This window comes from Schistocerca nitens, chromosome 3 (assembly GCF_023898315.1).
Source record: "Schistocerca nitens isolate TAMUIC-IGC-003100 chromosome 3, iqSchNite1.1, whole genome shotgun sequence".
Lineage (NCBI taxonomy): Eukaryota > Metazoa > Arthropoda > Insecta > Orthoptera > Acrididae > Schistocerca > Schistocerca nitens.
The window spans coordinates 680,975,598-680,988,277 of NC_064616.1; the positions used below are offsets into that span (position 1 = coordinate 680,975,598).

General features: G+C 37.4%; 1 protein-coding gene across 3 annotated transcripts in view; it reads right to left on the reverse strand.

Moving 5' to 3' along the window:
• LOC126248638 (tRNA (guanine(6)-N2)-methyltransferase THUMP3-like) overlaps positions 1-12,680 on the reverse strand; it is a 136,813-nt gene that overhangs the window by 58,413 nt on the left and 65,720 nt on the right. For all 3 annotated transcript variants that reach the window (XM_049949820.1, XM_049949821.1, XM_049949819.1), the window contains 2 exons: positions 11,663-12,152; positions 6,179-6,357 (listed from right to left, as the gene is read on the reverse strand). In XM_049949820.1, the coding sequence (XP_049805777.1) occupies positions 6,179-6,357; positions 11,663-12,152 (669 nt within the window). The remainder of the gene's footprint in view (positions 1-6,178; positions 6,358-11,662; positions 12,153-12,680) is intronic.

Below are 12,680 nucleotides of genomic sequence, written 5' to 3' on the forward strand. Positions count from 1 at the left end.
AGTTTTCTAGGCCATTCCAGATTTCTTTGACCAAAAGATCCATGTCTTTCCTTTTCTCTGGAAACTGAAAAGGATATAATTTTTTTGTTTGAGTCTGATCAAACTCACAACTCCCATACAGAATGTAAATTAATCTGATGCTTTTTTTCTCCTCTTAATACCAAGATCTTCTGATTTCTTACTTTAATCCAAGGATCTTCTTGTCTTCTCTCTACTGCTGAATGATGAAAGAGCAGCAGGAGAAAATGTACAAAATAATAATGTGGTATTTATATTATCAGGTTGCTTTCGATCTTCACAATGTGCATGGACTGTGAATGTGCACAACATGCATGGACTGTCAACCAGATTTCGTCACAGAGGTTGTAAATTTCTATTGTGTTTCTGGTTATGCACTAAAAAACTTTATGAGTGGTGGGGGATAATCCACCACATTTTGATAGCCATATTAAAAAGTTGTTCTGAAATTCAAGTGAGCTTCATCACTTAAATGCAGCCAAAGTCTTGCCAACAAACAAAGCTTACCCAAATCAAATGAGTGTAAGGATAACAACACAAGAAATGTTCAATGAATCTGAAAGTAAAATTATAGATGAAAGATCCTAAGAAGTTCCTTACATGAAAAAAGTAAATGGATCAAAGTCATGTTCCCAGTAATTCCGCATTCCTACTGGCACCAAAACAGAAGATAAAACAGAGAGGAAACAGTCACTAAAACCTGTCTTCCAAAATTGCTACACATACACTGAAATCATAGATACCACAAACACATACTATACTACAACTGTTCAACAGAAGAACTGTAACTGGACTTTAGGGGACATTTCACAATTATTCTACATAGATCATGGGAAAAAAACTGCCCCCTTTCTAGAAGTAGTTTATCACAGGTCATCGGAGTAATGAAGACTTCCAAGGGATTATATAAAGGAATAGGTCATTCCCATTTTCAATATGGGTCATCAGACGGATACACACAAGAATAGAGCTACACTGCTAATGTCAATTTATTGTAGAGTTATGGAACATAGTCTGTGCTTAGTTATTAACAACCATTTTAAATAAAAAATTTCACTGTTAAATTCGCTATGGTTTCAAAAACAGTGATCTTGTCTACATTGTGTTTCTTGACTTGTTGGAGATGTTCAACAGAGTTCTGCAATGTAGTCTAGTGAAAAAACATGGAGCTTACAAAATATCAGATGAGTTTTGCAAGTGGATGGAAGACTTCCTGGCAAATACAACTAAGCACTTTATTCTTAATGGGGAGAAATTGTCAGATGTAAAAGCAGTTTCAGACATGCCTCAAAGGAACATTAAAAAACAGTTACCAACAGTGAAATGTCCGAAGATATGTGGAGGACCAACAACTGGTGCAAGGCAGACAGTTGACCCCAAACATAAACAAATATGATGCAGTGTGCCCAGCGACAGCTTGTAGGCAGACATTCTTGGTGTTCATAAATTTTAAATTCAGAAACATGAGAGTGCGAAATTAACAGCATCTCCTGTATAAAAGTTAGGCTTATCAATATATTTATTCAACTTCAGCCACTGTCAATAATAATAATAATAATAATAATAATAATAATATGCATAACTTTTCTGAAAAAAAGGAAGAAATGTTTTTGTGGAATTTTGTTGTTTTGTTCATAATTAAGTACAGTTTATGGAAAGAACAAAATAATGTTTAAGCAGCAACTCTCCATTTCGCATTTTTGTGTAAGTGGGAGTTTTTGTGCTTTGTTTTATTTTTTCGGACAAATGTACATAATCCCTAATTCACATGTGTGTGACATGCTGCGTCGGATCTGGGCTTAGTTTTCAGTATGTTGTTGGATCTAATGGGTCCCGGATCGTTTCCTCATAATCTTTGGTTAATCAAGGCATTTTCTCTGCCGGCGGACATACAGAGAAATCTGCATAACACAGGAGCTCTACCACCTCAGCTATATGGATTACCTATGATCCATAAGAACAACATTCCACTAAGACTGATTATTAGCGCTCCTGGCTCACCAATATATAAACTGGCAAAACACTTGGTCTCTCAGCTCCAGCTGCACATAGGGAAGACTGTCACATACATAAAGGACTCAGGAAATTTCATTGAGAAACTGAAGAAGCTAAAACTTGCACCAAATGACATCCTGGTCAGCTTTGATATTGTTTCTTTGTTTATGAAAGTGCCTTTCAGTGACTCTTTGGAGCACATGGGCTCCATTTTTCCGCAGGACATCACAAAGCTCTTTCATGCATGTCTCACCACGAGCTATTTCCCATGGAATGGCAACTTCTTAACAGCTGGAAGGCATCGCCATAGATAGTCCTCTTAGTCCAGTAGTGGTTAACTTCTTTATGGGACATTTCAAAGTACAGGCACTCGACTTGGTGACTTGTAAACCTAAGGTATGGTACAGATACGTTGATGATACTTTCATTGTGTCTGTTGCTTGAGTACTGATTGTGAGAATGGGACTCGTAATGGGCAGAATTCACACACACACACACACACACACACACACACACACACACACACACACACACACGGGGACTGCAGTTTCTGGTGACTGAAGCCTGAAGCCACACAGGCTTCAGTTGCCAGAGACTGCAGTTGTGTGTGTGTGTGTGTGTGTGTGTGTGTGTGTTTTTTTGCATTCAAAGAAGAGTCAAGAAATTTATGAGGAGTGTTCAATAAATAATAAACACATTTTTTCTTGGCCAATTTTGGCTGAAAAATACTGAATTTGTTGTGGGACATCATGGAATATTCTCACTTCAGCCCCTATAGTAGTTTCATGAAGCTCTGATAGATGATGACACACATCATTCAAAATGGCATCTGTAAAGGCGGTGCATTCTGAGTAGAGAGCGGTCATGGTGTTTCTTTCAACAGAAAACCAGAGCATCACAGATATTCATAGGCTCTTTTAGAATGTCTACGGAGACCTGGCAGTGAACAAAAGCACAGTGAGTCGCTCTCATTCAAGATGGTTCACAATTAAACACCTTGGTGCACAACTGGGTGTGTGTGCTGGAAGTGGTGACACACTTGTCCACCAGCTGGGGTACTCAAAGGTGCAATGATCAACTCTGAAGTTTACTTCACCAGGACAACTCAAGCCCTCACACTAGTTTACACACCCGAGAGAAGCTCACAAAACTTCAATGGACTGCTCTTTGTCATCCACCCAGCAGCACGCATCTCAAGCCTTCCAACTTAAATCTCTCTTGGCCCAATGGGAAGCAGTACATGGATTATGGGGAGATTATTGATGAGGCAAGATGTTGGCTCCAACATAACTAGCAGAGTCATACCATGTGGGCATACACGCCCTCCCGTTGAATTGAACAGAAATTAGGGTGAAAAATAGGGTTTGCAACCAAAAGAGCGGAGAATAATGTGGTGTATTAGATCTTGAATAAAATCAACCTGTTTTCAGAAAAAAATTACTTATTGAATGCTTCTCATATTTCTAACTTCCGCATCTATCTTACAAAATAACACACTGGTAAGACCACAGAAATTTTACCTCATACAGAGGTTCATCAACAGTTCTATGCAAATGGAACAAGAAAGAAGGGCAAAAGTTGTGGCAGTACATAAAGTACTCTCTGCTACATACAGTAAGGTAGCTCTAAGAGCACAAATGTAGATAGAGATATGTAGTGAAAGTTGACATCTCATTTTTAGCAGTCAAGACTTTTCACTGAAGTTCCGTATTCAGTAAATGTGAAGCATGTCATTTGTAAAAGATAAACATCTTTCAGTAAAGACTTATTATCAAAAATACAAATATGCAAGTGCAGCTTTGAGCTTTTGTTGCTCAATGCCAGGAACTAGAACTGGTATATGCCAACGTATTTTTCCTTTGCTGAAATCCACACTGGGAAATAAGGAAGACAAGGGCTGATTAAAACACTGTATGAATGGCATGAGGCCTAAAACATGAGATGAAACTGTGTACAATGTTGAAATTGAGACCACAAAACAAGATACAGCTACCTCACTTGAGGATTGTGGTGCATGCCAAATTTGAAAATAAAGTGACATTTCACATGGGACTGCAAGGTGATCATTTAGGGGCATTCTCAAGATGTACCTTTCCAAAACTGAACACATACAGCAACTAAAACCAATCCAATGTGGCACAAATTACGAGCCTGCTAAACACATCTGTCTACAAATGGAAAATAAGATGAACTGCTTGTCAAACATCTTGTAGACAAAAGAACTGCACTTTTCACTTCATGTAAATGTAAATTAAAATTCATGTAACTGCCACACCTGGACAATGAGGCATCCACAATTGTGTAACTCCCACTAATGAACCAGTAGTGACAGTACTATGTGAGACAAGCGTATCTTACGTTACTGGTATCTTTTCCTTTGAGGAAGTTCCGAGTAGCACATTTAAGATGGCTTTTACCAAATGTGGTCATTACGCCTAAGCTACAGTTTGGATTACTATAAGAAAGGAAAGTAGGTTACAGTTGGATATAAGGATATAAGGTTCTAGCTTGGATCTGGAATGAATCCTTTTCGAAGAAACCATTTTAGGTTTCACCTCAATCAATTTAGGGCAGATTATTCCAACATTGCCCCATACAGCAAGGCAATCCCAGAGCCCATCCATGCCTTCTTGTGCTCAGATCATGCAGTACAGTCGCGTATGCTATGGTCCAACTGCCTGACACCCACACCGTCAGCTTTTTGCTCACCTGTGCACATGGGCACCCAGTTACTACTCATGTGTTGGCAATCGAGATGGGACAGCCTGATCTGGAAAAACCACATAAACCTAAATCTGGATGGCAAAATGAATATTCAACCCCATCCCCATCAAATTCAGTTCCACTCCCCTAACCACTGCATGTTGCTCAGCAACTCCTGTTGTTCTTCATGTTTCAATGGCCTATTACTACAACTGGCCTATTACTACAACATAACCCCACACTGTCTACAGACATAAAACTGTTTTGATTCTAGATGTCAATAAAATATTGTTTTGGAAGCCTTAAAGTGCTGATTTATTATTTATGTCTTGTAGTTACTATTACATTTAATTATATTATTCTTTGGAACTAAAACTTTACAAAATTAAAACAGAAAAATTATCAAAAGGACATAATGATACATTGAAATGATAATTAAATCAAGACCCTAAGCTGTCAACAGGCATTGATATACATCAACGGGGACAGGTGAAAATGTGTGCCCCGACCGGGGCTCGAACCCGAGATCTCCTGCTTACATGGCAGACGCTCTATCCATCTGAGCCACTGAGGGCGCAAAGGATAGCGCGATTGCAGGGATTTATCCCTAGCATGGTCCCCGTGAGACCCACTTTCCCAATTTAATGTCCACACACTACATTTGTAGTGCCCCTGCCCATTACACTCATTACTTGTGGCAGACAATCTCACCGAGTCCTGTAAGAGTTCAGGCAATGCGTATGCATCCAGCACAGAAGAAAAAGGTTAATGGCCGGTTAGCCTTGACTATATGAAGATGGTATCTGTTCTTTTGGACATGTCCGAAAGAACAGATACCATTGGTGACCATGCAGCTCTCTTAGAATGAAACGATAATTAAATGAAGACAGGCATTGATACACATAAACGGGGACAGTTGAAAATGTGCACCCCGACCGAGACTCGAACCCGGCATCTCCTGCTTACATGGCAGACACTCTATCCATCTGAGCCACCGAGGGCACAAAGGATAGTGCAACTGAAGGGTTTTATCACTGCCCGCTCCCCATGAGACCCACATTCCCAACTTAATAACCACATACTACATTCGTAGTGTCTCTGCCCATTACACTCATTACTTGCGGCAGACAAACTTACCGAGTCCCGTAAGAGTTCGAGCAATGCATGTGCATCCAGCACAGAAGGAAGAGATCAATGGCTGGTTAGCCTTAACTATATGAAGATGGTATCTGCTCTTTCGGACATATCCAAAAGAACAGATACCATCTTCATACTGGTACATTTGTCTCTGTTAATAGCATCATCTGACAGTCATAACAATACAGCTACACAATTAACAAGCTGTTGCAATTAATTCAATCACTTAACACACTGTAAAAAATTTTGCTCTTCTCATTTGTTTAATTTTCAACAATTATTCATTTCTGTTCCAAGAGGATTTTTACTTTACTGATGAACTTACCTCAATTGGTATGGAGCCTCCACCACATAATGGGTCAATAATTATGTCTCCAACTTCTGGAGATGCTATTGTCAACATGCCGTAGCATATTGTCGAACGAAGTGTTGTTGGTCCAAAATAGGTTATGCTTCTTCTGTGCAAAGACTCCTTTGTCAGCGGAACAGTCACGTAAACAAAATCTGCAATATTTCATGTGAAATTAATACAAATAAACACAAGCTGTATTCAATTTTAAATATGTAACGGAAGTCCTTATAACACTAACTTGCCAGTAAACAACTACAATGAGCAAAGAAAAGGAAAAGGGAAGGCATTGACAAGTTGGGTGTTTGGCTTCCAGGTAACATCGAAAAGAAAGGAAGGAAGATTAGGGTTTAACACCACATTGACATCAAGGTCATTAGAGTCACAGCACAAGCTCTGAATACATCAAGGACTATTCCCTTTCGAAGGAACCATCCCTGCACTTGCCTGGAGCAATCGAGATGGCCAGATGCACATCTGAACCATCGTCCTCCCAAATGCGAGTCAAAGGCAACATCTAAATACGGTATCTTTGTGCCATTGTATTTCACATTTAGCACGTTTTTCTTTATACTGGTTTCATTTAAATGCATGGAGTCCAGATTTGGTTATCTATTCAGCAAGTACCAAAAAGGAAGTTTCTTTGTACTGCCTAACACTGCAGTGTAGCAAATGCTCTCTAAAGCATAGGGTAGAAAACCGTGATCAAAAATCCTGGCCTCCGCAGGAAATGTTCAAAGCATCAGATCAGCTCACCAACCTTAGGGAAAGCATATCCAGGTAAAGATCTTGGATATAAAGCCTCAGAAGTAATGCAGTAAACACATTATTTGGACACAAAAATGAAAACGGGCTTTCTTCATGGCTACCTGGAACAACAAAGATGTGTTCAAAGAACTACAAAAAATGAAAACAGATATTTGAGTAGTAACAGAGACAAAGAAAAACTGTAAAAGAAGTAAGGAAGTGCAGTCATATGTTCAAGCCAGTAAAAGCAAGTGTGTCAGAAGATGAATATCTGTAGCTGTGTACAAAAAAATGGAAACATAAGGATAAAAACCATGGAGAAATTGACAGGAGATTTATCCAGATGTAAATGGAAATTTTTGGCAGTAACATCATTGTTATAACAGAAGTGTATGTCCCAATGAATGACCAGATACATAAAAAAACATGATTTCTTTAGTGTAGGGACATGTGTGCTACTGAACACATATCTTCAGAAGGAGGCAATTCTGAGTGACCCAAATGAATCTGTTGGTAAAGTGTAAGGCAGTACAAATCACTTTTTGGTCAGAGAAAAAGTTGTTTTAAAATATGGCTGGCAAAATACCCAAAAGATGACAATACAGAGACAGCTGTAAACAACAGAGGCTACAATAAATATCAACATTTTAGTGCAGAAATCTGTACATTACTGTCTGACAATGATCAGCCTGTTATGTCACATTATATGTTAAATTAATTTAGTTTTTCTTCTCTGTATCATGTTGATGTCCTTTTCTTGTTAATTTCTTTTGGTATTTGTTCATTAGATTTTCTTTCCATAAAGAATGTTTTTGTGACTCTTTTCCACAGCCACATCTTTATTGCTTCTAATGTTTTCTTTTCTTGTTTCCCTGTCATCCATGCTTTACAACTATAGCTTAACCCTTTCAGACGCTCTGGCTACAATTATGTACATTAATATTTAGTGTGTATCAGCTGCAACAGAAATATTTTTCCCTCAATGGAAATCTCATGTACACATTTGCAAATGTTCAATCTTTTCATCATGTACTAGTACTCCCACCTGTTGGGCGTCACTGTAAAAAATCAACATGTGAGTGTAGCAGTGTGCAGCAGCTTGTGACTGCCACAATTCAAAGAAGTTGTTTGTTAGTTATACTCCACTGTATAATTTATTATTATTATTATTATTATTATTATTATTTTGCATGTTAATTATTGAATTATCAGTTTATTAATCACAACAATGAATATTTAAAAATTATTTATTTTAGTTCTTAAAAAGAAGCCAAATATTTAATGTATGTATTGAAAACGGGTACATATATTTGTATAAATCTTGCATCTACAATCACTGCAAAATCACCTAAGAGCATCAGAGCATAAAGAAAAATCTTCCTCTAAAAAAAATTCCAGTCTGAAAGGGTTAAAATGCTCCAAATAAATGCCTTGATGAATTTATTTCTTCCTTCTCTATTAAATTGGTATTTTATTAATAAATTACCCTTTTTTTTAAGGCTTTTTCAGCTGTCGCAATTCTTCTTCTACTACCCATTGTACTTCTGGTGTCATCTGTTACTGTACTTCTCAAGTAGCACAATACATTTACTTGCATTAGTACTTTATTTCAGATCTTAATGTTTGTCCTTACTTGTCTGTTCAATTTATTTATCACCATTATTTCAGCCTTGTTTATTTTCAGTTCGTGACTGTCCATGGAATCAGACAAAAAATTTAACATGCAGTTCATGTACTTTTCAGAATCTGCTAAGACTATAACATTATCAGCATACCTAATACTTGTTTACTGTCAATTTTGATTTCTTTTGTGCCACTTTTCATAGTTCGTATTGCATTATTCTGACAGCATACAGAAACATTAAAATGATAAATGGTAGAGTATTGGCTTGACTCAAGAGAGTGACAAGAAGTCTCAATTCTGAAGGCGAGAAAGAACACAAAAATATCACTATATAAGGCCACAGTCGAACCAATTGCAACATTGGGTGCAGAATGTTGGTACATTAAAAATACAACAAACTCTGCTAAAAATCCCAATTGGGTCTCATGACAAGCATGTTTCATATCCAGGACATAATAGTTAACAGAACTTGGAATCGTCAGCTGCTGTGATAGGCCCATGTTGGGAGAACTGAGTATGAAAGATCACCTAAGATGTTATTAGCATACAGTCCAGAAAGGTATGAAAGAGGAGATTACTATTTCAAGAAGTGAGAATATGCAAGAGAGGGACTTGAAGCTCACAGGAAGGCGATTGGCAAAACAGCTAATTTGTGGGACATCCTTCTTCAACAAACAAAAGTGTGTGAGTGTGTTTCAGGAGGCGGGGAGGGGGAGGGGGGGTAGGAGCAAGAGAGTGGTGCCTACTACAGCTTTCACTGCTAAAATCTAAAGACAGGACACTGTAAAAATAATTTTCTATTTTTTGTATGAAAATAAAGCAGAACCAAAAATGACAATGTAAACATGAGGTGCTACCCAAAAGTTCCTGGAATATACCAATAAATAAAATACACTTTATCTGCCCTTACTGATCACCATCAGCCTCAAAGAAGTCCCCTTGCGGGGAGGGCGGAGGTGGCATCCACACTGCTCCCGTGGTTCTTCCATGAACTGAAAGCTCTTTGGAACGCAATTTTCACGAGGCTGTTTAGTGACACGATCCTGTTTGATTCTCCTCAAATGAAGTAAGATTACTCAAAAGTGTAAAGTATCATTGTTCAGCAGACTTACATAAGAACTATACACAACATCCTATGTAGTCAAAAGTTGCCTGGATTTTTTTAAATTTCCTTTTTAATTTCTGCTAGCACATAGGCACTGCTTGTAACTTCTATTAAACCAAAATATGAAGAAAATGAAACAAAACAAAACAAAATCAACTGTTGGTCTAGTTTTTTTACTTACCTTCCTGTTATCCTTCCACTGAAACATGATATATTCTTCTACACAAGTGTACAGAACTTGATACATATTGGAACCTTAACACTGTTCTTCATATTTGTCATGGTCATCTACACTCAATAATTATACATTAAATGCATCACTTCTAGCTGTGACCAATATTCACACAGTCAAGGGGTTCTATGTAAAAACAGCATGCCATATAAGATAGTGTGGAACTGTCAGGATTTGGTTAGGTTTAACGTCTTTTGGCAACTGTACAACAGTCAATCATTACACAAGAATATGGAGAATGTTATTAACCATCTGTGCATGGATCACCAGTTTCCATGCTTTTTACTTTTCAGATGTGAAAACTTGATACCCTAAACTGAAGAAATATTGTGATGCTGTCTCCCCAGATTCCACACCAATGAAAAACAATTGTTTTCATCTATTATTATTATTATTGTTATTATTATTACTATTATTGTTAATTTCATTAATATTAACCTCTATTGTGAAGTATAAGTGAGGATATCACAAGTTTAAAATGTTTAAACAATTAAAAAAGATTTGTTGGCAGCAAACAGTAATTTATCTTCTTTGTGCTGTTAGCTATCACAGTAAAGAGAAGAGATGGTGGTATGTTCACATAAGACCTTTTTTATGAATGACTACCCACTGCCCAATTCCCTTTGAAGGTATATTGTCTACACATGAGGCAAAGGAAAAATAGTGGCACATGAGAAATCCTTCGCATGAGTTGCCCAGTGGTGAATGTAGGTTAGTAATTTGTTCACTATACATCCATAGTCCATGTTACATGGCAACACACTGAGAATAACCATCCTTGAAACAATACAAGCCATTAAAATTAATAAACCAGGATACTATTGTATCTCTGCTTCAACAACACAGTTTTAACTGAACACCAGTTAAGTACAAATAAATCACAGAATATAACAGATCCTGGCTCTTCTTAAACTAAACTTCTGGGGGTGGATACTTTTTGGCCAAAAATATACTCTGTAGATTTACTGAATATCTGAAACATTAGTGCAAGAAAACACTAAGTTTGTCTGACTGGAAAGCACTCAAATATGAACTACTCTCTTGGTGCACATACATGCCGGAATTTGGTCATGGAAGGCACAACGTGGTCAAACGCAACAGCAATGCCTTAGGAAAATAGTCTCAAACTCATGCAAGCCAAACATCAACTGCAGGGAATACAAGAGTCCAAATCATAGCGCAGAAAATAGCCAAGTATCACAAAATTGCCATAAATAAGTCCACCAGAAAGCATGTAGCTCACATCAGCGAACTGAGACTGGTTAGGGTGAGATGTTCCATGGCAATCCTTAAATCTGCTTCTGTTGTTCACTATGTGACCTGTTACTAGTAGATGTATCACTCCACACTGTGTCTTGAGTTCTTGGCAGATGTATGCGTAATTATATTGACTGATCCAGCAATATGTCATATGGGATTACAAGAGATATGAATGTGGCGCATCAACCTACCATATAGGAAATCATGCAGCCATCTTTTACAAAGTCTTTTAACAGACCACTTAACTTTTGTGCTCTCATTTACAACAACCTAAGTTTTCTTGTTAACTGTTCAAAAAAAATTATTACAGAAGACTTACAACAATGGAGAAGGTCTCTTGCACAGTGACAGGAATCTATTATTTGACAAATATTCTGCAGATTCCAAAGCAGCAAACACTGGGGCCACACTATGTATGAGACAACACAGTAATGAAGAAGCAATATTGAAATATCACAAAAAAGACCAAAAACAATATAGAAGAGTACTCACCCTCTTTTATGTTCAGAACAATTTCCAGGTCATAGTATGTCAAGTCTACAACCCAATTAAATATATCCTGGAGAGTCCCTCCAAAGGCAGTGGCAGCCTCCTGGGATCCAAATGCATGGCTACCAGTATGGTAGCAAGTGACTCTGAACTTCAGGACTTTCTCAGACAATTTTCTAGAATCCAGCTGATTGTATAGTAAAATATTAGCAGCTTTCTTCTCTCTGCAAATGTTATTATTCAGAGACTGACTTTCTTCTTGTACTTCATGTTCTTTTTCCATATTCTGATCATTATCAATTTCAGAAACACTCTCTTGTAGTGAAGATTCCAGTTTAATTTTTAATTCTTTTTCTACAGCCAAAGAAGCAACATACTGGTCTCTTGTAGGATACAGAATTCCATGAAAATCTGTACTTTTCTTCCACAGTAAAAGTGTCTTGTCCCAGTGGATTGCATAAGCTAGCTTCTCCAATTTCTTGAGATCTTGTTCCTAATTAAATCAATGGCATTAGCAAGCCTAGTATCTTTATCAAGCTTTGTATCAAAACAATGGTATCTAATGGACTGAAATGTAAGTAATCTGATACTAATAATACACAAATCTTTTTAAAGGTATCTTGAAACTGCTATTCAGTCTGAAGATCAAAGGCAATGTGTAAGACTGAGCATCTTTCAGCTAATATGGAACCTACTACTCTGAGAAACCTGTTTTTCTTTTCTTTTAGAAACAAAAGAAGCAGATACACACTAGCAATTCAATTACACACAAATAGCAACAGATAAATCCATGACAATGACAATGATGGTGACTAACTTACTATTAAGATAAAATATCCCTTGCATTATTGCATTTTTTGAGAGAAGTTAAACAGCAGCAACGAGAAAGGTTTATTGGTATCAACATCTAACTTGCCCTTAGCAAATGGATACTAACAAGAGAAGAGAGATGGCTGTCTGCAAGGAGGAAAAAAGAAGAGGAAAAGTAAAGGGAGTACATCAACACATTAACAGCACACAT